Source organism: Pagrus pagrus (genome assembly GCF_965226575.1).
Source record: "Pagrus pagrus genome assembly, chromosome: 11".
Classification (NCBI taxonomy): Eukaryota; Metazoa; Chordata; class Actinopteri; order Spariformes; family Sparidae; genus Pagrus; species Pagrus pagrus.
Window position 1 is genome coordinate 3,444,771 of NC_140195.1, and position 27,144 is coordinate 3,471,914.

Below are 27,144 nucleotides of genomic sequence, written 5' to 3' on the forward strand. Positions count from 1 at the left end.
TAGCCAGGTTAGCGTAGCAGTGTAAATAAATGTTGGCATTGCACATTGTTGCAAACCACTGATATGTTGAAACTTTACGTTTCGCTGTGATAATGTCTGGTTAGGTTTAGGCACAAAAATCATCCTTGGCTTTAGATTCAGAGTTATGCTGCCATGAAGAGGCCTGCAAAATGTCCAGACGTTCGCTAAAATTAACAGGAAGTGAACAGTGGTTCATCGCCTGGCAGCCATCTTGATCAACCGTGTACATTAATTATCTGAATATGATACGATATAAAAAGGAAGGTATTTAATATATTTGCAGTTTGCAGAAGCACACGATGCCAATGTTTTATTCTGGTGATTGTGCTCGGAGTATCACGCACCTCGTGATTTACGACTGATTGCTTCGACCCTTTTCTGTATTCAAAAGGCAGTAAATGCTAATCTCCTACCATCACTTAGCATGTTTTATTTAGCAGAACCTTGGAGCCAAAATGAACACATGAATAACTTCTTGTATGTTAATCAGTAAGATCTCTGGGAAGCTGAACGTGCCCCCGGACTATGGAGTTATAGTTTTTTTTTTTTTCTCCCTGTTGAGACATGATCTGATCTGATTGGTTCAGTTTGAAACAGTTCCCACAGACCCTACAGGCATCTAAACGCACCAAACCCATGCTGGGATTTCAACCGTCCGTGGTTAGAAATACAAAATGAAGCGATGTTTTGTGAGAAAGCTGACATCCTGGGATCCTCTCACAGATCAGTGAATACTCGGCAGGCTCCGTGTAATTCTCCGTGTAATAAATCACTTTAAAGAAGTGAGTTTTATGGACTGTCCTTTAATGACTCTGAGGGAGTTTCTGTTTCCTCCTAATCCTCTGACTGATGTTGAGAGTGGGAGCTTCGGGCTCTTCATTCTGCTTATCGGACCGCAGAAACGTCACCGTTGGCGAGTTAGCACGTAGGCTAAATTAATATGTGCGGTCAAGTTATTATGTCTTCTTTCCGTCTGCTGTCTTAAAGGTTTTCTGCTTTGTGTTTTTTGTTTTCTTTCCTCCAAGCTCTTTTCTCTGTTTTTTCATTGCATTGCCTTCTGAATCTTATTTTCAATTTTTCTTCTTTCACTTCACCTTGATTTAATTATCTCAAGCTGTTTTTACTTACTTTTTTTAACATTTATTTTGAGCTTCTTGTTTTTGTTTTGGGTTTTATTACATCTCTCTTTCAGGGTCTTCAATCCCCCGTTATTTATTTAAAGCTGCTCTTCTTTTGAGCTTTCTGTCAGTACTTCCTGCTTTCATTTCCAGCCTTGTGTAGCTCACTGTTTCCATCAACTCTCAACTTTTTTTGACTCAATTTTTCAATTCCTTCTCAGTTTTCTATTCCTCAAACAATCTTTTTCATCAAAATTTCCCTTGAAGATTGTTTTGGTGATCCATTTTCTTGCTTCTGAGCCTCCTTCTCAACTTTCTGGCATGCCCTGTGCAGGTGTCATATGTATTTATGTGTTTTTCAGTTTGTTGTTCTCATGACTGAAAGGCTAGAACCTTCTGCTGTAGGACTAAACATGGCATCAGTCGTCTTGTTCCTGCATCATTCCTGGAATAAACAAGTTAAATTCACTCAATCAGTGGAAAACACATGTATTTGAATCTTTGCATTTAAGACTTTGTGCTTCATTTGAATGAATAAGCTTGAAATAACATTCATATATCTTTCATAATAAAAAATGCATCTTTTGGCAGTTCCACATAAGAGATTTTGCTCTGCTGCATCCTGGGAGATTTAACAGACTCCGACTGTATTACGGCTGCACAGAGTTGTTGGTTTGAATCAAAAACACATCACCTTCATTATGCGTCACTCTCCACTGAAAGTTACCAAAGCAATTCAAGACATAAAAAATCATTCATTTAAAGAAGCGTTGGTGGACTGGTGCAGATGTTTTAAAAAGTCCCTCTGAAGCTCGGAGTCTGTGTGTATTCACCAAAGTGTATCACAGCGGCGGCGGCACTGATCTGAGACCTCTAATTAGCTCCCTGCGCTCTCAAACTCGTAATGACCCTCATTTGTCAGTGACTGTGCAGCTTGTGAGCGATACAACGACAGAATGTGAGTTCAGGTGAGGCAGACGGGAGAAGAACTGCGGCTCCCGGGAGGACATTTTGTCCGCCGCACGGTGAATTCACACCACCTGGCCTGTTGAGGGTGCTCTGATTAAAGGGTAACACTCCAGTACGCTATCTCAAAAACATCAGGTCTGATTGACGAGTGACGAGGCGTTTTTACCAGCAACCCAAACGCTCGAATAAATGTTGGCTTCTGCATGTGATATGTTACATTTCTACATTTTTAATATCATGCGGATATAGTGAAACTTTACATTTCTTCACGTTTAAATTTTCAGTTTTATGTTGTGACAACGCTGTGATCGAAGGCAGGCGAAGTTCAGGCACAAAAACAGTTTATATAACAGTAATTATCTGGTTTTGTTGACTCATAGATGGCGACCTGTTCTGGTCGCCACAAAACGCCTGGAAATCTCCCCACAGAAACTGCAGTCGCCCACTTGGCAGCCTTGATAACAATGTGAAAGTCATCTAATAAGCACAGAATGTGAACGTGATATGACACGTTTGGTACAGATGTCAACCTCGGAGGTATCTGTGGTTTGCAGAAATGTTAAGTGCTAACGTTGTGTACAGGCCGCTGGGCTTGGTTGTTGGATGCTAACAGAACAGTCATCGGTTTATGCCTATTATAATGTTGAGGTGCTGAAATTGTGCCTGTTCAGTACGAAGCAGATGCTCATTAAACTTGGAATACAGACAGAAAACCCCGGAGACGTGTTTCAGTTTTTCAGAAACAAGCATTAAAATATATTGTCAGACAGAATAATGTCTTCAGCGGTGCTTATATTGGGCCAGAGCTCACCTGTAGGTACCAACGACTGTACTCACTGTACATTACTGATCAGGTAAGTTCAGGTACTGGTCGAGTTCAGTTAGGAAACTGCTGGTAAGAGATGAATAACTTCATTTAACAGGTTCGCACATTTCATGGGAAGTAGGTGGTAATGATTAAGGAAGATATTTCTACAATAATTACCCCCAAACATGAATTAATAATAATAATCTGCTCTTCTCCAATTAGCAGTTAATAAATAGCTGGTCATTTCTTTAATACACTTCCAGGAAACTTACAACTGGTTTCTGCTTAACTTTTGCTGATCATGACATTTTAAATTCGCTAGTTTTGAATATGTTGCTTGTTAATCACCACCTGACCATAACATTTCCATTTCCAGACAGGAGTCCAGATAAACGACAGTATGTGTGTTGACGGTGATGAAGGAACAGTGTGGCTCACTGATGTGTTCAGTTTCTGGACAACAGTGGAGCTCAGAGGAAGAAGATCCGTCACAACACTCGCTGATATGATCAGTTCATTGTTGTTTTGTCTTTCTCACCATAAGCAAATAATATCATCAGATTTATAATTCGAGAGTTCATCAGCATCGGACCGGCAGCTCTCTAACCCCACAGGCTGCCTCTGTTTGAGTATCAGGGCCTTTATAGTGTATTTGTCTGATTGTGCCGAGGCAGCGGTGCATAAAAACTGACAAGACACAGAGCAACTGGTCTGTTTACAGCAGCCAGTGTGCTAATTGAAAAGATCCCATAAACTCTGAGCAGAATAGGCAATAAAACTCTTTGGTGAGTTACGGCTCTGCGCTTCACCTCCCTCAATAAACTAATCAGCCACCGTGTTTCCACGTCGGGGCCGAGCGGAGCTTATCTGAGCGCGGGTCAGTCCAGAACGTCTGCGGAACAAAAAGCCCAGTTTGTTAATCTGGAGCTATCGCGGCTCTCACAAACAGCCTCGGCACCGGTCACATCTGCAGTGGGGGTTTTTTTTGGGACTGGGCCCCGTTTGGCCCGGACGGGGAGACTAACATGATTTGGCAAAGAGTGAGAGTGAGGCTGCATGATGAGTCCTGATAGGCCCGGAAATCAAAACAAGGGGCCTTATCAAACCAGAACTTAGAGCTCAGTGGACTTCATTTGGAATTTCAGATAAAAGCCTTAAAAAAAATGACGTGAAAACAAAATGAAGTCACATATGAAGTGATGGGCTCCTTTTCACATGAGAAATTTACATTTTCACATGTGTTTTACATATTTAAACTGTGATTTAAACTGTGATTCACATGTGGAAATCATGAAATCATGAAATCTGGCTCTTAACATGTAGAAACAAAATAATGTCACAAAACATGACAAAGGAAATCATGTGGAGTTTGAAAGCAACATTTTCTTAGCAAACGGTAATTTCTCATGTGAACTAACATTTTAACATGTGAATCTAAAATTATATAAAATGTGAACTGGATGTTTTCACAACTGATTAGCAAAGATGAATGAACATGTGAATAACGTGATAATATATGATCACATGTGGAAACAACACATGGCTCATGAAATAATGTGAATCTGCTTCTTCACATGTGAAATCCACATTTTCACATGTAAACTTATATTTTAACGTGAAAAAACTAAATAAAGTCACATGTGACCGGCTTTTTATTCATGTGGATTATAACATCCACATGTGGAAACAAAATATAGCACATGAAATCAAGTGAAATCTGCCTTTTAACATGTGAATCCACATTTTCACATGTGAACAAAAAAATTTAACGTGTGAACTAAAATTTTAACATGTGAAAACTAAATAATGTCACATGTAAATGGCTTTTTCTTCCATGGTGATTATAATTTCCACATGTGAAATCCACATTTTCATACATTTTCTTAGGAAATGGCCATTTTCACACGTGAACTAAACATGTTTAAATATATAAAACTAAAATAATGTTGACATTTTCACAAATGACAGGTTTTTTCACGCATTAATGAACATTTCACCAAATAAATTAATAATTTTTGTCTCATGTACATAAAAGTTTCCACATGTTTAACCTTCCTCCAGTTTGAGAGACGGACTGTTTTTAAAAATAGTTTTACAAATATCCTCAACATCTTCCCAACTCCATCTGGATACTGATAAAATCTATACACCCACATATTTCAAACATTTAAGTGGTCTGAGCAGCAGAGACTGAAATTACTTTCCCAGATGTGTTTTATCGGCTCAGTTCTGTTTAATTCAAAGCTGAAAGTGTTTTTGTTTCACGGCATATATTAAAAAATACACTGATTTGTCTGAATACTTTTTTTTTTGATAAATGATGCCCATTATGAGTTTGAGACTAAGGGGAGCTAATTAGAGATCCCAGATCATCGCAGCTCCGACTCTGACACGCTTTAGAAAAACAGAGCCAAGTTTCTGCAGTGAAGAGAGAAAGCTCTGTCACATTCTCACCACAATTAGAAAATTAAAAAGTTTCGTGCAGTTTTTCAACAATGCCCAAACAGCCCTGAAGTAAAATATGCAAGTTTGTAGTTGTTAGACAGTTCTGAATTACTCACAGAAAGCAGAGACTTGTGCCTGAACAGGTACATACCATATATCTCTGGACAGTAAATGTGTCAATACAGCTTGAATTGGTTTATTTACAATTCAATCAAATCATTTACCACAAGCATTAAACCAAAATCTGTCATTTAGCTCAAAAACAGGTCAGAAACATTACAGCAGAGACGGGGTAATGTGCCTGCCAGAGATTTAATGATTGGGAATAAAAACTAAAAAGCCTGCGGGTCGTAATCGTTTGCAGGATTGTGTCTCTGCACGCCGAATGTCCTGAAAACATCGTGCTGGTGTCACGGTGTTAAAAGCGCTGTTAGTAATGATGCCTCGCAATTAATTGGCTGATTGCTTTGCCTGCCTCCGAACCAGGACACATTCACAAAGTCGTGTTTACGTTGAAGAAAGATCTTGATTTCATCTCCTTAACTTTAAATTGCAGATATTTTAGAGGCTGTTCACATTTGGTTTGACCATCCGTCCTGAGTGATCGAATCACGAGTGGACAGCTCCGAGCCTCAGGTCTCCACTGACCTCCTGTGATTGGATCTCACTTCCCTCTGCTCTAAATGCAAACAAACACCTACATGACTGGAACAAACAGATATGCTTTGTACACAAACAAAGACATATCTTCATGCAGAACGTTTACTGAATTAACAAGAAGACCCAAAGAGTTAAGAATGTGTTGTAGACAGCGATTCACAAAGTTTATAAAGTTTCTCTTGTTGCAACAAGCCCCAAAATTCAGTGATTTTTTAATGGAGTCTGGTGACTTTCTCAGAAAACAACAAAGAAGTAGCCTGTCTTAGTTACTGTTTACTGTATTTGTAAAATTTGGCATGTTTACTGTCACCACCTGCGAATGTGGTCTGAGAGATCGGCTCTAAATGCGTCTCGGAGGTGTTCACACCTGTACTGAGAGCTGTCAACTCAGGACGCGTGTTGATGCCAAATGTGAGCAGGGCCTTAGATGTGCTGACAAAATGGTTCAATGTTTACTTTAAAGGGGCTCTATGTAACAATGTGTAGCACTTTACACGTATTAATCACCTTTATATGAGCCGCATGTGAGCGGATTGTAAGACCTTCCCCTCTCGGTTACCTGTGGATGATTTCATTGTTTAATGCAGCTGGTACTGTAGAGACCACTTTGAAGGGTGTGACTCTATGCCAGAGATGATCACAAGTCTTTTATTTTTTAATTTTTGCAAGTCCAAGTCCTTCATTTTGATTCTGCAGACGTTGCATTTAGCGAGTCTTGTCTTTGAGCCTTGTGTGAAGTCTTTATGGCCGAAGGTGACGATGAACGGTGCAGCAGCTGCCGGCGTGCTGTTGTTTGGAGCTGTGTTGTTGCTGCAGCATGTACTCCTTACAATTGCACCATTTTTTTCTTGTACACATTAGTCTTCATTTTTCAACCAGAGTCAAATTCCTTGTTTGTGTTCACATACTTGGCCAATAAGCTGATTCTGATTCTGATCATCTGTGGCTGTGCGCTTGTGAAACAGGAGGGAGGGAATGACGGTCAGCTTGCCAGGCTCAGATCTCGAGTCTCAAGTCGAGTCTCGACGTCCGGCTTCCAGCTCAACACAGACGATCCACAGAGCCCCTTCAGCCTGAACTAACCAGAAGTCATTCAACTCCTTTTTTCTGATACAGACCTCCTTCGTTCTTGAAAGCATTTTACATTGAAAGTTATTGAGTGGTAACTTTTGTTTAGCAGTTTTTTGAAGGCTGTCGATATAAAATCAGGAAAAAAAAGATTTCTGTAAATAATTTTGGGCTGTTTCGACTTAAAAGTCTAAGTTCAAGTGCTGCCTTAAATATTTGAGTTAACTGAGGTTGAATAGGTTGTTTAAAATCGTCTTTTAAGTTTTCTAAAGTTAACTGAACTTAAATACATCTTCACTTAACAAGATATTAAGTTGAAGAGTCAGTTCAACAGCAGCTGGTTCTGTTGGTGCTACTTTGTTCCAGCATTTGCACGAAGACGTTATATTCACCAACTCAAAAAACATGACTTCTCTCAAAATGTATTAAAGACAAGCAGCAAGTTTCCATTACATGTTTTCTTCAAACTATAAAAAAGACGAGTCTCAGTGCATGCTGGGAAGTCTGCCGATATGCTGATGATATTTAATCAAAAACTTATTTCTATTGATTGAACTCAACTCATCATTTTAAGTCAAACAAAGACTTCAAGTTAAACAAACTCGTGTTTATAAGTTCAGAAGTGGTCTGAGAATAAAAACCATAAAATTCAAGTTCAATCAACTTGAAACAAAACTAATGACTTTTTTTTTACAGTGTGCAGCATCATTCACAGTAACAGAAGATGGTCTTACCTCGGTGCTGTTCATCGACATGCAGACGAGAGCGTCTTCATCTGGAGGAAGAAATAAAAAACTTACAAGTATGCAGAGAGACAGATGGAAAAAACAGTGGTATTACCCTTTAACCTCGCTGCTCCAGTGAGACAGCAGACTGAGGTTTTCCCTCAAGAGCTGATATGAACTCGTACATCTGTGAGTCTTTCTCTCAATAAAAACCAGAAACTGTCTGTGAGCTACTTCTTTCTAAACACTGCTGAATGCATTGTCTCCCCGATCTCTCATGGACTCAACCAGGGTCACGATGCACTGCACATCTGCACATTTCACTGTCTGGAGGGAAGATTCATTGTGCAGGAAAAACACAGCAGAGGCAAAACATTTAAGGCTTTTATACGTTTATAGTAAAAAAAAAAACTGATGATAGCCAAGTGAGAAAGTGATACTCAGCAGGAGCAGCGAATAAAAAGCATCTTAATATGAGTTTAACAACAGTGCTGTCATGTGCAGCAGAGAGCCGCTGCTGCAGAGACGCTGTAATGTGCCTGCCAGAGATTTAATGATGGGAATAAAAAACTAAAGAGCTGCGGGTCGTAATCGTTTGCAGGATTGTGTCTCTGCACGCTGAATGTCCTGAAAACATCGCGCCGGTGTCACGGTGTTAACAGCGCTGTTAGTGATGATGCCTCGCAATTAATTGGCTGATGATGAGGCTAGTTATGATGTAATCTCTCTCACTCTCTCTCTCCTGCACACAGCCCCCTCCCTCCCCTCCCCTCCTCTCTCTCTCTCCCTCTCTCTCTCCCTATCCCCACCTCTTTCTCTGTCTTTCTCTCCTATCCTAACCAACATGGCCGCTAAGTCGGATGGAGCAGCGGTGTCTGTGGAAGATGACAACACGCCCAGGAGCCTCTCGGAGCCGGGGAACCCCGCCGACCGGCCCCGCTGCAGCGCCGCCGGCGGGAAGCCCTACACCCTGCTGGACTGCTGCTGGGTGCTCTGCGCCCTGCTCGTCTTTTTCTCCGACGGCGCGACCGACCTGTGGCTGGCCGCCGACTACTACCTGAGAGGTGACTACTGGTGGTTCGGCTTGACGCTCGTCTTCGTCGTGGTGCCCTCAGCTGTGGTCCAGGTATTGAGTTTCAGGTGGTTCGTGTACGACTACTCGGATCTGAGCGGCGGGGACGGAGCGGCGAGCGGCAGCGGGACCGGCGCGGCGGCGGCGGCGGCGGCGGCAGGCGCGGCAGCAGGCGCGGCGGGCGACAACGCTTTAAGCACCAAGGACAGCGACCAGCGCGGCGGCTGCGCGGCGGCGGGGAACGCCGCGAATGCCACCCCGGTTTACACGTCCTCTGCCCCGCCTGCGACGGCAGGGCGAGTCGGGGGCCCCCGGAGGTGCTGCACCGTCTGCATGTGGGTCTTTCAAACCGTGCTCCACGTCCTGCAGCTGGGGCAAGTCTGGAGGTAGGAGCGCTGGGGCTGGATGGTGGAGAACAAGAGGGGTGTGTGTGCGTGCGTGAGCGCGTGTGTGTGCGTGTGTAATGCACATGTGAGCTCAACACTCTCCTGCTCTGGAGATGTGTGTGTGTGCGTGTGTGGACGTGCTCGCTACGTGTGCGTGCTTTTTTGCCCATGCACGTTCATTTTCACGTGTGTGTGCGCTGATCCCCCCCCCCCACCCCGAAATATCACCTTCCCTTCACATGCACTGGTGGCTGAAATGTGCAGAAATCGACCTGAAAACAGAGAGATTGTCCCTCCAGTCTGCAGCCTCCACTTTTTACTACAGTCATAGTAAAAATAGGGATAACTCTCCCATGAGCCTCTTTGTCCATCTGCCCTGTTTGTCCTGATTGTGACAGAGTGTGGATGGTTGCATATGGTCCGATCTCTGAGCCCTAACACACAGTTTGTGTCCCTGGTTCCTCGGTCTGTCACGGTCCTGACATGTTGACAGGAATATAATCAAAGCTCTGTGCATGTTCACATCCCGCTGCTCTGCTCTCCTTCCTCTGGCTGCTTGTCATGTTAGTGAATCTTGAATCTTTTCATTTTTTTTGCCTCCACACTCAGTGTAGTTTTGGATGAGAGCCTCAGTGAGACTGATAGAATGAATAATGAGAGGATGCACGGGTAAAAAATCTTTTTAAAGGAGCATTCCCACCCACAGCGTCTTCTCCTGCGCTGCTTTGAACGGTGTGTATTCCTGTCAGACGTGTGGTTCGCTTTGATTAAAATTTCCTCCAGAGACACGTTCGCTTCACGCGAAGACAGCGTGTCGAGGCGAATGTGAAGGTTTCGTCTCTAGAAATGATGTTTTCTTGAGCTATGAGTTCATCCACGTTAAGTCGATCACAGTCATGGGCAGAAATGTTCATTAGCTGTGATGACAAGAATAAAGTGTAATATGCAGCACTGGGGCTGCAGTCAAGGCTCAATGGTTTCCAGACTGCAGGTCGAGGTCAAGTCAAGACAAAGACCAGATGTTATGGTCCACATAGTGTTGTCACGATACTGGGATGTCTAGATGTCTAACTTCGATGTCATGTTCGATACCACAGGAGAGAAAATGACACAATTTCAGATTCTTATTAAAAGATCATTATAACAAAGTTGTGTTCTGTGCACTGGTGTATCGATACAGTGAAAAATAAGTGCTGAGGCTGTTTAAAATATTCAGAATTAACATGTATTGATATTTTGATATTTTTGTCAACACTTGTCAATAATAATGTAAGTTCAGTCCTTTCGATTTTGATCTAGAAACAGGAAAAAATACTAATACTTGCTTCAATGTTTGTTGCTGAAGTCTCTGTAGTAACTCCAAAAAAAGTAAAAGTTCATACTAATTGGAAGCAAAATGTTCTTGTACGATGTCACAAAGGAAATAAGCACAATTACTCAAGATCTGTGTTTAAGTTCTGCATTGTATGAACTTTCCTTAAATCTTTTCTTACTTCTCCTTGGAGGAAAATGTTTTCCTTTTACACCCGACTAAATGTATCTAACAGCTGTGGTTGCTGGTTTTCTTTTCACATTAACAGTTTACATAAAATATCCAGAAAGGCACTCAGGAGAGTGCATACCTCCGCCGAGGCCCAGCAGTCTCTTTTATCTGCATCAAATTGTGCTCACTCATAGATACCAGCCACCTAAATATGATTATTCCCTGAGAAATGTATGAAAATGTTGAAAACAACGCTGCCTCTCGCAGTATTGAAGAATGTGAGAAAAATATCCTGGATCTGCTCCAAAAGTTAATGGGGTCCATTCTGGGCCGAGACCCGTCCTCCATCTGAGTTCTGTGGAAATTCGTTCATTAGTTTTTGTGAAATCCTGCTGACAAACCAACCGACCAACAAATATCACATGAGCACAGAGGTAAAAACCTGTGACCAGCTTATAAAACAGTAGTTTTCTGGCTTGTGACTCCTCAAAAAACACAGAAATTTGCCCTTTAAACTTGTCAGATGTGGCACTTTGGACGGGCCTGACCCAGAGGACGGGAACCGCTTTACTAAACTTCAACTTCAAATTCTAATAATGTCAAATATAAAATAATTTGTTAGTCACAGGGCGTCATTAACTACAGAACAGATACCTTAATTCTGATACATTTAGCTGATGATACATCTGTACTTCTGCTTCAACAGGAGCTTTGCTTTACTACATCGTTGCTGGTAAATGCAAATGAACAAAGGTTAACCTCTCTCCATTGTGCCGCCTCCCAGAGCCCCGCCCCTTTTGGCGTTCCCCTGCCATTGACTCAAAATGCACCAGCTGGGGGATTGTGGGGCTGTTGTACCAACAACAGATTAAACTAGGCAGTGCTGATAAACTATAAACCAAGTTACAACAAAGTCTGGTTCTGCGTAAAATGTTTCAGAAACATGTTTCAGCGTACTGTTCAGCAGAAGTCGCCGCCATATTTTTTTCTGTATTGTGAAAACGGAGGCTGAAAGAACTCAAACTGTAAAACAAGTCCAGGCTTATTATGAACCACAATCCTGTTCACTGTCTGTTTCTCTGCTAAAATGCTAATGTTTAGCTGTAATATGATGTTGTTTGCTACCAGCTGGGCCGGTTTACAGGATGATGACTCGTGTTGACTGTCCGGTGCGGCGCAGTGCATTCTGGTTGCTGAAGGTTTTTGAATAAAAGGGAATATCACTGCCCTCTTTCTCTGTTTCCTCTGCTCATGTAGCCCCAATTTATAAAATACTTCCGTCTGTCTACTGCAGAGTAAAAACCCAGTTTTACGCGAAGGGCCATCTTTCCAGTAATGGATACTTCTTTAAGTAAAAGTTCTTCCACTACTACGATATCTTTCTACAAATTTTTGCATAAAACTACACGTCTAAAATAGGAGCGTCTACACGGCAAAGATGCACCACTGAATATAAACATCACCTGCTCGTGTGCTACAGAGGATTTTTGGTGAACTGACACCTGAGTGACAGCAGAGCAGCTTGTCTAGTCTACAAGAGCACTGACACTGGGCGGGAAAACCTGAACTGATGAACAAATAAACAAAAAACGTCCACTGGACTGGACCATCAGGTGAGACCAGTACCTGAAACAAGTCAGTCCAAACAGCAACGAGACTGAGACAAGTCAGCAATGTCAGAATGGATCCAGAAACTAGTTTAACGTCTTTGTTCTACTCTGCAGAACCCGACAGAGAAGTTGTGCAGTGATGATAAAACTTCCTTTTATTGGAGTTGATATCTTCCAGAGCCGACTCGGCCTGCCAGCTCAACAGGAAGCTGGTTTTTATCTGCTTGTTCTTGCGAACAGTTGTTGGATAAAGTCTTAAGTTTCTGTTTCAGAAGTTATTTTAACATTTAGGAAAAAGCAGAACATGATTTTAATCGTCTGGAGGAGCCGTCAGTACCTTTCAACTTGACTTTCTGTGATTTCAACCTTCTTTAGCAGGAAGGTCAAAGGTCACTGGAGCAAGAAATTGATATGCGCCTTGCTCAAAGACACTCAAACAACAAAGGCAGGATGAAAAGTACTCCGGTTGTAATTGTCGGGATTCTTATCTTCCCAGAGAGGATTTTTAAATCACCTCTCACAGAGCAGGGTGAAGAAATGTCGACCAGTTACTCGTCTGACTTCTGACCTCCGTGTGAAGGAAGAAGAAGACACAGAAACACGTTTTTTATAAACGATGTTGCATCGACTGATTCAGAAATAGAGCATGTGGGAATTCACACGAGTATAATTACATGCAGACTCAGTAATGAACTGCATTAATGAACAACAATAAGACGCTGAGAGCTGGAGAATGACAATGAGTTGGTTTTTAATGTGATAGTTGGTGCCGGGAGCGTTGGACAGTGTTCGGCGTGACTTCGGATTTGAGTCGGGACTCAAAGCTCAGGAGCTTCACCTGCAGCTGAATATTCCCTTTTTCCTTTTTCCCTCCCCTGGGATTCAGATCTTACCGTCTAATCAATGTGTAGAGTTAATAAAAGTCTTGTTTTGTCTGTTGACATGATGCTCGTGGTATGAAAGCTGCAAGAAATGTTGTATCGTAGCAGCTCAGCCGAGCCAGAATGAGGAGAAGATGTTGGGACATGATGAGTGATGGAGAGAAAAACAGTAGCTGAAGACATGAAGCTAACTTGAGTCACATTTGAGCAAATGACAGCGGCAAATAGTTGGACTGGATCGGAGTCTGTTCTTGGTATTAAATAATAATAACCACCATAATTTTTATTTATTTCTATTTAAAAATACACACGAGCTCAGGTGTTTTGGACACCTTTTGTAAATTTTCACCTCTTTTTGCCCTCTGCTGTCTATAACTGCAACGATTAATTGATTTGTTTTACAAATATTAAAATAATTGCCAACTATTTCTGATAATCGATTACTTGGTTTGAGTACTTTTTTGAAGAAAAAAAATGTCAAAATTCTTGGACAATTTCTGGGTTCTTTCCTCCTGCGACAGTAAACTGAATATCTTCGGGTTGTCATCTGGGCGATGGGAAACACTGGTCGACAGTTAGAAGACTTTAAAGACCTTTGATGCCTCCAACACCACGTCCTCGTACCTAAATGACTGAATCCAGTTACCAGTCATTCCCAAAGTGTCCATATATTACCGTTACCAAAACAGATTAGCCATGACAGGCGTACCGGACCTTCGTCATACGCAGTTTGTTTAGCTTTAGACAAGAAATCTACTTGATACATAAATAAGGGAGTTAGAATAAGACCTTGTTGTCCACACGTATACAGGTGTTTTTAAATACACCAACTTGTCTGCTGTCAAGCGCACGCCAAAGCAACAGGTGGTGATATAACCTCTACCGTAAGGTCACGTTGGCCAATCAGAAGCCTGCCAAACAAAGGAGACAAGACAAAAACCTCTGGTTTTCCTGTCTGCACATTAACACTGAAAACAGATTTTCTGAATATCTTCACCTCGGCTGGAGTTTTCCCCCAAAAGCTCTGTTTTCATTGACCTGAAAAGCTGTTTGTGTGTGTACGGAAAGCCAAAAAGGTTTGTTCAGAGAAATACCCATGTAGGGGTGATCAAGGTCTAAGTCACTGTTGACTATTGATTTCACACTGAACACTGTCTTTGACCCCACCATCCATCCTAAACCTCCTCTTTAAATGGACTTGTTGGTGGTTTTCCTGACGGGGACGGCCTTCGTCCCTTCATTTGTGTTTGTGAACTCGCTGCCGCCCTGAGGGTCGTTGGAAGGCTTTGATTAATGTATTTTGTCAGGAGTTTATTACACCCTCTCATTGCAGACATTACAGACTTTCCAGGTGATGCTGTAACCTGGCTGCAGGGATTTGCTCTCATTCAGCCACAAGATTTATTGTGAGGTCGATCACTGATCACATCTGGCTCACAGTCGGTGTTTCGGCACACTGCCGAGGTGTTGGACGGGGTTAAGCTCGTCGCTCTCTGTGCAGGCGTCGGGCTCGTCCACACATTTCTTCAACAGACATGGCTTTCATGAATTATTTGTTTTTATGCTATTTTTTCTCCTCGAGTCTCGGCAGCTAAAATTAGTAAAGCTGATGAACGGTAAGAAGTATCAGATGCATCTTTAATCTCTTATTTAACCTTTTAGTCATTCAGAGAAGATGAGCAACACCTTGTGGTTCCTCTCCGTCTGCTGCATATGCTGCCGGCTAAACATGTTTTAATATTCAGCCTGTTTCTAGTTAACACTCGCTGCATAGACTTAAAAATCTTCCAGACGCTTTTTTCTGGTTTTAAATATGATACAAAAAATGACACTGAAATAAAATTATTCATGCTTGGAATACTGGATGAAGGAAAAATCCCTGTTTTTACTGACTTTTATCTTTTTCCTTCTTTGTGCTGCAGCTCCCTGTCAGTCATTAAAGGATGGTCCGTGTAAACAGAGCAGCTCGCGGTGATTACCGTCTGTTTTACATCTTTTTGTCAGCGGAGGATTTTATTTCAGTGATCTAAAACATCAAGCTCTTCTGTAAATCTCTTATTTTCTCATGATGCTCAACGATCCTGGGGGGGAAAGATCAACCTCAGAGGAGATAAAGAGACAAAAGTACCCACAGCCACAGCAGCAGGACAAATCCCCATAATGCACTGCAGCATGAATACAGGTTGAGGTTTTGAATCAAGGTCGACTCACCTTTTTTTTTTTTTCCGACTGGAGACTCTCGCGCTGTTGTTGATATCGCTTTTCTCCATCTACATTTAAAATCCGCAGCTGAAAAAGCAGCAAGGTCACATCTCTTTATCTGTGGGTTGTTGAAAGGCATTCTGGGAATTGTAGGAAATGTGCGACTGAAGCTGGAGCAGATGAATCAATTCGAGAGGATGTGGGTTCACTCAAGATGTGATTTGAGCTCATTTTCAACAGTCACCTTGATTTTGTTGAGCGTCGTGAACCATCAGAGGGTTAGCTCAAGGTTTTTCATCTGTATTTTCCAAAATGCACTCAGCTGTCACTCAGTTATATGAACTCAGCTAAAACTAAAAAGAAGTCTGATTATATGTAAGCTTATGAGAAAATGATCCTCCTCCTCACTTTATTACCTCAGTAAACAGCTTCCTAATGAGTTTATGGTCTCAGTCGCTAGTTTCAAGTCTTCTGAAATGCAGCATGATGTTAATTTTGTAAATTATGGTCCCATTTTGAGTAAAATAGACTCTGTCTCTAGACCTAGCAATGCATCTTCTCCCCAGCTCCACCATCTCATCCACATATATATATAAAAAACAAGATGGCGACAGCCGCAATACCAGACTCAAGCCTTCAAAATGGCAGTCTACAAACCGATAGAGAGGCGAAGATCCGCCCCTTCCTGTGTGCCCCATGGGACGTTGTTTTTATGTCAGGAATAATTAAGTAGCATTTATTTTTAGGTGAAACTGCTCGATGAACCACATCGTGGTATCTCAGTATAGGTCAACACCACCAAAATGGCCGTCACCTTGGCACAGAAAAAGTCATAGATATGGTAGAAATCACAAGGCCGCGAGGGTTCAGTGGTGGGTTTTGGTCAGGGTTGAAGGAGACGACATCACTCACACGACTGTTGGGTGCGTAGTCTTTTAATATAAGCAGTTTTAGGACAAACTGCAACTTTCTCGAGTCTCTCTCCGTCACTACAGCACCACGCATGTTTTTTCAGAAGATGGTGGTCCACTGGAAAGGGTGTGAGCGTCTTTATTGGTGACATCACCGAGGGGGTGAAGCGACTCTATAGCTTCATCATCGGGTTGTAATTTTTAATTTTGTCCAATACTGTGATTCATGACCCGCTCCCATCATCGTCATCATGCTAATTAGCAAAATATAACATGATAAACTATAGTGACTACAGATTTGTTCGTATTTCTCACTTTATTTGATCATCTCTAAAAAAAAAAAAAGAGAGCACGATGCTGCTTTAAAAAGGTTTTTGAAGAAGTGTCTCCAAACAGTCAGGCGGACACACAGAGAGCCTGAGGAGGGACACAGAGAGTGGACAGATGGACAGACAGGTGGACGGACCAATAAAGCATCAGCTTCGGTTCCTGCCTGCGCTTCAATGGTCGGCCAGCGTTGCAGTTTTTCAGGACAATCCAATTGGTTCATGTCTGTGCCAGACCAGATCAATCAATCAATCTCAGGGAGAAGTAATTGAATGGCCTCCAAATGGTCACTCAGCTCAGGTGGTCTGACTGTTAGTCGTGTCCGTCCGTCCGCGGCTAATAATCAGCCCGAGTGGCTAACTGGCAGCCTCGGTGAAGCTCAATATGCTGAATCATTCAAACAGACAGTGTGTGTGTGTGTGTGTGTGTGTGCGTGCGTGTGTGTGCGTGTTCAAGCCGTTCATTCATAAATGAAGTGACGCTCAGTGATTATTGCTCTTACTTTTCATTTTAATTTCGGGGGCTGTCACTCAGTGTCTGCTCGGATGGCGGCTCCCCGGGGTAACAAGCAATTGGCAGCCATGTTGGAGGGGAATGACGATAAAAGGGGAAAATGTCAGCGGGTCCTCCTGTCAGATCTTTTACCTTTTTATAATATGTTGCCATCTATAGATGTTCAAAAACGTAATTTTGGCCTTTTTTCAGAACGTCTCTTTTTTTCCCTCCCTCCTGTGACGCAGACGAGGGCAGATGGAGGGTTTTCAGAGGCTGAAGCCAAACACAGGCCTGGTGTCCTCCTCATCCATCCCTGTGTTTCTTCATCAGCTTCTCTTTACTGCCGAACTGACGATCAGCTGTTTCATCTGTGAGAGAAAAGTCTCAGATTAATAATCTTCTATCGACGCTCCGGTTCGTGTCAGTTCTCGTTTATTTGTCTTTACAGTTGAAATGTTTGACTGACAGCTGGCAGACGTTGATGATGATCCTTCCAGCTTTGTTTCCCGATTTCATTCATCCTTATTCTGAGCAGGTTTTGTGTCTGTAGCTCGTTCGCGGCGCAAAAAGTTACTAAATAAACTGAAGAATCAGTCGGTATACAAACTCTGCTTGATTTTTAAATTAGCTGCCGATGATCCCACGACAGAAACCCTGCAGGGACGTCATCGTGTGGAATAATTGGTTTTGCATTGTAATTGCGCCTGGAAAAACCACCTAGATGATAAAACATGGATCAGGAGTGTTGAATGAGAACGCTTTAGTTGATTTCAGCTCCTTCATGTTTGTATTTGTTTGCTCCTCGATAACAAAGTCGACCTCTGCAAAGCTTTTTGTTGGGATGGATGCTTCATGTGTTTGAGGCGAGACTGTTCCAGTGCTGTAACATAACTAAGTACTGTACTTTACTTGAGTATTTCAATTTTCTGCTACTTCATACTTCCTCTCCACTACATTTAAGAGGCAAATATTGCACTTTTTACTCCACTACACTTATTTGATAACTTGAGTTGCTAGTAATGTTGCAGATTACTACAGATGCTGTCCCAGAGCCAAAAGTAGCACATTTTTGAAGTAAGTGATTCCAGCGATCAGAAAAATGCTGAATACTGGAACCAATAATCTGCCTGCCGATAATCAGTCTTCCTATTGTGAAGTATATACATATAAACGTCGCTAAGGACAGTGTGAGCTCTGAGTTTCAGAGTTGTTAGGGCCACTCGCGGGTCGTTAATCCCAACCGGCCTCTGTGAGGACACTCCCACACAGGGTTTAAAAGCCTGCGACTCCCCTCCAGGTAGTTAGAACTGAAGAAGATACTTGAGGATTTTTACTCTAGTACTGTTGTGGTGGGTGACTTTCACTTACAAAGAAATATTAAAGCACAGTATCTTAACTTTTTATGACTTGATGAAGTATGACTTTGGGGTACTTTGTACGACCCTGCATGTTTCACATTGTAACGTGATTGTGTCGTGTGAGTGGGACTCACATTGGTCTGGCCTTGGTCATGACTTGGTTTCAACCCCTCATAGTTTTAGGTGATCTTCACTACAACACTGTATTTTGAAATAAAATAAATCCCAAACTTATTTTCTCACGGTGAAGTTAAAATGACAGGAGCAGCAGCTTGTTGATGTCTATCTTGGCAGATATTCCATCATTAGTACAACATGGGGAAGTCCTCGATTTCTTGTATGTAAACTGTGTTGTACTACGACAGCAGGTATAGATCATACAATGTATATTTGGTGAGGAAAGAGGACACTGTCGTAGTTTATTTTGCTTATTCTTTGAGGGGGTCGAGGATGACATCATCATCAGGAGGAGTTTCCTGACAGGTAATTAACTGCAGGTGCAACACACCTGGAGGAAGCAGGAGAGACTGTGGCTGAGCTGGAGTTTTGTGCGTGTTGAAGCAATAATCTCGAGGTGATGAGTTGCTTTTTTTTGGGACTAAACAAAAATAAACAGCCTGAAATATAGAAAAGGAGCCGGTTGGTCAAGAGTCAAGAGATATTACCAGCTGCAGCTCAGGAACAGACTGTTTTGGGGGCATTAGGTGGAAAGTTGATATTTTCTAGTCTAAAAATTTTAAATCCAGTTTTGTACTAATGCATTCAAGTCACAAAAGTATGCTGCTGTTTCTGCAGAAAATTAATAGAAGTAAAACCTTGACGAGCCCTCGAGGTTATTAAATAAAACGTTCAACAGAATCATGAAGAAAAACTTTCAGACTTACCGTATTTTTTACGGACATGTCCTGATAAATTAGTAACCTCTTATCCTGAGTATATATAAATGCTGTTGAACTGCATTACAAGGGATGTTTTACACAGGTCATGTGTTCTGACAGGGCTGGAGAGGTTTTTTTTTAGGTTTCTCTCGGTTTCTTTTTTGCCCTCAAGGTACGATCCTGCAGCATCCAACAGCCTGCAGGGAAAATGAGCGAGAGATTCATAAAAGTCAGTTAGAAACAGAGGCAGACGGATGGAGAGTGCGATAGACTTGTCGAAACACAGACGTAAGAACAAAATGTCTTTTTCAGAAGCTACAATCCAAAGATTTTTAATTGTGACTCTGGATTCTTTTATCAGCTTCAAGTAGAATAGAAAAAAATGTCCTCAAACTAACTGCACCAGCCTGTTGTAGCTGTTGAGTCCTTCAGTTATGAATTTCTTTATTTATTCATCGTGGACAATCAAAATCAAACCAAAGTAAATCATTTGTACCAACACATCTGCGCAGCATACCATTTATAAAAAAGAAAAAAGGGAAAACGATCTGACTAAAGTAAAGCTTCAGTCTGGTTTTGAGCTCAAACATCTGAAGGATTCTTTGACAACAGAAAATTAATTAATTACATAAATTCTTTAGACGATTAGATATTTGCTGATATCAATAAGCTCTGCCACGATTCGATGTTGATTTGATTCATTTCAGGAGTGATATTGGCCAAAAAAGAGAAAAAAACACAAGTCCAATCAAGTTTACTTTAAACTGACTCCACTGACGAGGACGTTTAAGAGTATTAAATTCAGCTCAATATTAACTGTCAATATAACTATTATTAACTTAGTCCTATGGCATTTTACATTGTATAAATTAGCCATAGAGGCTAGCAGCGTATCCTCTACTCATAGTTTAAATGACATGTTTACATTATTTAAGCTTAAAGTGACGAAGTGGAACTTTTAAGTGTTTATAAAACAGTCTCTTTTTTTATATAGTTACTATTAATGCCCGTGCTCGGGTCCAATCACATACATCACATATAAAATCACATATAAATACATTACATCATCGAGATCCATCCTGCGGTCTCTTCACAACAGCAGGTGCTGGTGTCGTACCGCTTTTGTCCAAAGGGGGCGCCAGAATCACCAAAAACTGAACGTTCCTCGTAGTCGCTTTAAGTTAATGCAGCTCCCGACATCTTCATCATTGAATCAAGAAGTCCATCCACATCGACGGATCACTACCCCCGTAACAATCAGCAGATTAGTTGATAATGTCGGTGAGTGATGCTGATGTTTGAGACGTGATGTTTGCACGGCACAAAAACATAAATAAACATAAAAGTTTTACCTTTTTTTTTTTAACAAGAAACACTCGGCAGGACATTTTTACATCAGAAAAACAAACTCGTCACTGCTCTCTGGTGAACTTTGCGACACTTTTTCAAAAACACATCTTTGGTATTTCAGCACTAATTAGTTCTAGTCTGAAAAATTCCTTCTGTTGTTTTACGATAATGTTTAAAAATGAAACTCACAGAAAGGAAAAACAACATTTGACGGTCTTTCAAAAATAACCTCTCTGTTGTTTATTGTATCCTGATTCTTTTAAATCAGAGCTTCAAACATGCAGATGTGGAATAAATGAAACGAACTCTTGCGGCGCAGTGAGCCGAGCTGACTGTTATATTGGGAGCTAAATGTAAATCATCCTCCTGTAATAACTGGCGGTCTGGTTGTGCATGCAGCCTGTCGGTGCATGTGTCTGAGGTTAACTAGCACTGTTAGCTGAAAGCTAATTGGCTGGCCTTTATAATTGGCTGTGATGTGTGATGTTAAACTACAAGCAGTTTTTTTCTGTTTGCTGTTGAGTTGTAACTTTTCCTCCCTGGCAGTGGACGGCAGCAGCAGCAGCAGCAGCAGCAGCAGGAGGATCAGCTGCATTTCAAACCGTGTCTCTTCAAGAATGCACATAGGTTTATGTAAAATTCAATAGAGTTATTGATTATGAATAAAAATATGCCTGGAGGGGAAGTTTTGATGATCCACAGCCTTCTGCCTTCACCTGTATGTCTCTCCGTGTCTTCGTGTCTCACTATCTGTCCGTCTTCCCCCTCAGTCTGCGTCTCTGACTGATGCTGTGTCTCTCTGTATGCTCTCCTGTCTGTCGGTCCGTCAGACTGCGCTGAATTATTCACTACAGCCCTTGAGGGAGCTGTCAATCACATTTTTTAGTGAGAGTGTGTGTGTGTGTGTGTGTGTGTAGGGATGTAGCATTTCCTGCTAGCTGCCCCTGTCATCCGATCTGTCTCTGTCACTTGATCTCTCTCTCTCTCTTTCACTTCCTCTGCTTACAGTCAGTGTCTCTCTGCCTTTGCGTTCAGTTGTTAACCTCGAATCAACACAGAGGTGTGGCGGGCGGGCGGGCGGGTGTGGGTGGGTGGTGCATTAAAGTTTGGAAAGTCTGACACGTGCCTCTCATCTCCACATCCTCTCTGTGTGTGTTTGTGTGCCTGTATGTAGGGCAACACACACGGTTCGCACATGCTCAGTTGGCGCGCCCGCCGCAGTGATGCATGTCATTAGCATGTGCCCTGCAGGTGGGCACACACACATGCGCGTATTGAAGGATGTGACTAAGTGTAGATAATGTATTCACAGATGCGGCACACACTGATGAGCACCACAGCTCACGTATTTTTTGCTTTCTTCGACCTGCTACAACACATCAGCTTCCTATTAAAGTGACTAAATTAAATCTAGATTAGAGTCCAAGCAGCAGCCCACACACTCATTAATTAGTTGTGAAATAAATGACCGTTTGATTCTGTTTGTTCTCATTTCACAGTATCGGTTATTATCCCCGCAGAGGAGGTTATATATTTTTCAATCCGGTTCAATGTTTGTTTTTCTGCAGGATGAAGGAAAAAAAGCTGCTGGCCTGTTTTTCATGAAGCTGGTGAGAGGGTGTAGCGTCGCCCTCTGAGGTTGTCTGAACACAAACTACTGGCTGTCCCTCTAAAACGCTAGAAAACCCTGGTGAGCGGCTGTTCAAGCTCTCCCCTTTATCGCTGCGAACTCTAGATTCCTGTGACAGTTTTGTGAAGCAGCTTTTACTTGGACGGGCTTATAGAAAACCTGCTCCTTTTATTTATTATCTTTTCTCTGTTTTTTTTTACTTCCTGGATATTTCATATTGTTGTTGTCATTTTAACTTGTTCTGATTTGAACTTCCATATATTGCTTTTAAATACGTTTTAAGCACTTTGTGAAAGGTGCTTTAAGGAAAAACTTTATTTTCTTACTTACTTAGCTTGGAGCAAGGAAACACCTGTCAAATTATGGTGGATCCGCATCATTGGAGAGATGCATGAATTATTTTTGCTCTTTCATCGCTAAGGATGGAATCACAGTTACACATGATGCGATACAATTCACGATACGTTGCACACGATAGTATCAAGATACAGATGCATCACGAAAATGTCGAAGTGAAGAATGAAAAATAGCCCTAGAAAAGGCAGTGAAGTATTTACTGCATTGTGGGATCAGTTTCAAAGTATTTGACATGAACTGAGAACAAAGAGTCTGAAAAGCTTAGTGCCTGTTCATCACACACGCTGACTGATGTAAAAAGATCATAAACTGGCAAAAGACCAAACTGCCAGGAAGCAGAACCATTTGAACAAAAGCACTTCGGTTCAGGTTGGGAAAATATACTTTCAGTTTGTGAAACAGTCACAGATTTGATATCCAGGATTCGCTTTAATTAAAGTTAGGGGAAGATTATAATTTCAGTTGTATGAAATAGTCCGTGCATTTGTGAAATACTGACGACGTTGAATGTTTAAGATTCTTTTACATGAATGCAAATTTCCATTTTAAACGTATGCTGCGCGTCCCATGTGCACAAATCCCATCAATTAAATCCCGTCACGGCTTCACGAACAGGCCTGAACATAATTTATCAAACAGAAAGTAAAGACATCAAGTGGTATCACATTAAGGCTGAGCAGGAGTTTTAAAAAAAAAAATTGTAAAGCAATCAAAAGGAGGATTGTGTGCAGAGCTGAACACAAAGTCAGACTGATAGCTGATTGTTTGCTTCTGTGTTGTGCATTTAAAACGTTCCTGTGAATAGTTTGTCTGGTAGGGACGGTTTTTTGTTTTTGTTGGGATCAGGATGTGCAGATGTGCATCAAACATGGATGGATGGATGGATGGATGGATGGACGGATGGATGGATGGATGGATTGGACCAGTGTAAAAACATCCTCAGCTGAGCTTCCGGCCTCCTGAACAGTGGGCCACCTCGCAGCTTCGCTCCCAGCCTCGGAGCTGCAGTAATGACCCACTTTCTCCTCGGGGATCAGGAAAGTTCATCTTGTTTTACAGCCCTTTGCTCCAAATTAACTGCTCAGTCAGAATATCTCCACTCCGCCATTTGGATTAGATCATTATCAGCTGATGGATTGGGGAGAAAGCAGACTGTATTTTAACATTTCTGCTGGTGAATGGAGGGTTTTATGGTCTGAGTCAGAAACAGCCAGACGGAGGGAGTGAAGCTGCTTCCCCTCCTGAGGGCTTCCTACGTGCTCTTCTTCCACCGGTTCTGTTCTGTTTGCTCTCGCATGTGCAGCTGCAGACCAGCGCAATTACTGTAGATAACTGTGGCGTGAATCCTCTGTGTGACTGAACACTTCTAATCAGTCGGTGGTCGATGTTTTAATATCGTTTTATTTCCTTCTCAATGGGTAACAATTTGAGCGTCCATTTTAGGACATATTTAGGTCATTTTCATTTTGTACAGCCCAATATCGCAAAAATTTGCCTCGAGGGGCTTTACAATCTGTGCAGCACATGTATCATTAGATCCAATAAGAAAATAAAACTCACCAGACACCAGATGCAAGAAACCTCAGGACTAGTAGCAGAGGGAGGACGTCTTCCAGGACGGACGGAGATGCAGCAGCAAGAAAACTGCAGGTTCGTCCATCTTTGACTCAACAGCTCCTTCAAATTAGACAAAAAATATATATTTGGGACTTTAGACATCATTTCTGGTGCCTTGGCCTCTCTGCTTTTTTGGTGTTGATGCCTTTTGGAGAAATTTTAATGCAAGTATCAGAATAATACTTTTTTTCTGTTTTGCTGTGAAGACAGTCGCGGAGGGAGACAGTCGTCGCAAGAGCCCGGAGCTTCTGGAGGAATAAACACCCAGTCGAGGAGACCAAAGAGTTTGTTTGTTTTTTTACATTTTTGGGATTAAAAAGTGGATTTATCTTCACCCTTGCTGGTCTGCAGTAACGAGCGATGGAGGTGCTGAAATCCACTTTAATGTACAGAAATGATCTCTTACTTGAAGGCTGAATGGAGCAGAGATGTGTTTTACGTTATGAACGTACAGTGAAGAGGAAGGAAAGAAAAGACACTGCAGGATAACAGAAGGAACCCGACTCACTTCTCTTTATGGGTGAACACAGATAGCTTGTTAGCCTGAGCTAGCTTGGTAGTTTCCAGCTTGGTGGGCTTGTTGAACCGCCGACACTCGACCTCTTTGCTAAGAGCTCTTTGGCGGAGTCAGGTCCTGCCAAGAATGGCCGGCACCACCCACTTTGAGCTTTACTCTGGCTCTTCAAAAACCCATGAGTGACGTCACGATGGCTCTGTCTGTTAGTTTTACAGCCGGTGTTGTCGACAGCTTTGACTAGAAAGAGTCTGAACGTACTACTGAACTGACGACGGCCAGAATCATTGCTGAACGTAGAGTAGTGATGCCTTCACTTACTGTGTACTGAAGTGGATTTGAACTGTATATGAGTATAAAGTGCCATAACGACTCCTGTAGTGACGTTAGTGCAGCAATATGCGCATATGATCATATTTTCTTACTCTTATTGGTTAATCCAAACTCTACTAGTAGCATCAGCTAAATGGCAGCCAAATACATGTAATCAGTGAGTTACTGAAGCATAAAGTTCAGTTGTGGCCTGAGAACATTTTCCTTTTTCTTGCCATATTCGTGTTGGTTCTGGGATTTTCCAGTTTTTATTTTTAAACCTCCATGTTCTCCTCACAGTCTCAGTGTAGGACAAGAGAACTGGTGATGGACGGACGTTTGGAGGGACAGAAGTACACAGACGAATAAAACCAGCGTATCGATTGGATGGATGTATATATAGTGTAATCTGGGACATTACATGGACTCGGGCCTGCACAGGGTTTGTCAGTTTATCTCTGTGTGCGCTTCAGTGATGCATGTTATTAGCGTGCACCCTGCAGGTGTACGCACACACACACACACACACACACTCGCAGACACACAGATTTCTCTTTCTCTTTTGGTCTTTTCGTTCATACAAACACATTCAGACACGTTCTCCTCGAGTGTGTGAACTTTATGTTCCAGGCCCAGAGGAACAGTTGTATCGCTGTGGATTCTAGTTTTCTCTCTCTGAGCTCTCTGAACTCACACACTCTCTGATCTGTCTCTCTGGATTTTCCTTTGTACGACTTTGTGTGTGTGTTTGAGAGGAAAATCCTCCAGATGTGAGGGGCCACATTCAGACACAGGGACCATTTTAGGGGCCTGAGACTTAGATTGAAGGTTGCAGTTCAGGATTTCAGCAACATTTCTAGACATTTTATCATAATTTTCGTTTGGTTTCTGCTCTAATAACAGCGTTGTTCCTTCTGCACACACTCACAGTAACCATTCACCTATTATGTGTTTTTAAATGAATGTTTGTTTTTTGGCATGCGATGTCAAATACATCGAACACTTTGCGTACAAGTGATTAAACGTGTGGAAAGACTGTAAAAACAAAGCAAAGTAAGTGAAAGCCTGGAAAAGCTTTTAGATTGTGATCGATCTTAAAGGTGTCCAGTTTCTAGGAGACTCATACAGATTGTGCTATTTAATGTTCTCTCCAAACGTCACATGAAATAATCAATTAGCAGATCCACAAGATGTAAACCAACCTATACAGTGACCTAGCTAACTGTAGGGCTGCACGATGTGGTCAAACATTAATATTGTAAAATTGCGGGAAAAAAGATCCCCGATTTGGATCCGTGATTGTGATTAGATAGATTGTGATGTTATGTTGGGTTCTTTAGACTCCTCTGTACTAGATGTTCCTCTTTCTTCACCTGCTGTTAGATATGTTTTCTGTTGAGAAGGTAGCCTTTAGTGCTTTTTTCCAGTCATAATGAGCTTAAGAAGAAAAACCCTCAATAGCTGAAGGACACTGCGTGGTACTTCTCTTTAGTATATCCTCTCTTGAGTAGCGATTTCTTATCATATTCTAAAAACATTCTTCAAAACTGTAGCCAGATACAGATCAGGAAAAGTGTCACTGGGAGCCAAACTTCTTTTATATAAGGTTCACACCAGAACAACAAACCCTGTTTTTTACTGAAGTCATCTAGTAGCCAGTAGAGGAACTGTGGCTCGCACCATGGGTTAGGGTTAGCTGCTAGTTTGCTAAAATGCTAATAATTAGCTAAAGCACAGGCCACCAAAGCCATAATATGACAAAAGAAGAGAGAAACACATCAAAAGCACATCACTGTCCTGCCCACGCCGTTTGATATCGAGGTGAAGTCTGTGAAGTCCAGTGAGGAAACATCAGTATGTACAGCAGCCAGAGACACAGGAGGCAACAACACGCCCTGCGTCATCCATATGGATTCACATTCAACACAGTTAGAGATCATTTCATTG

At 41.9% G+C, this 27,144-nt stretch overlaps 1 protein-coding gene across 1 annotated transcript in view; it reads left to right on the forward strand.

Annotated features, from left to right (window-relative positions):
• LOC311265842 (XK-related protein 7-like) overlaps positions 1-27,144 on the forward strand; it is a 113,611-nt gene that overhangs the window by 32,701 nt on the left and 53,766 nt on the right. Inside the window, exon 3 of the mRNA XM_084367878.1 lies at positions 8,567-9,272. Coding sequence (XP_084224004.1) covers positions 8,567-9,272 — 706 coding nt within the window. The remainder of the gene's footprint in view (positions 1-8,566; positions 9,273-27,144) is intronic.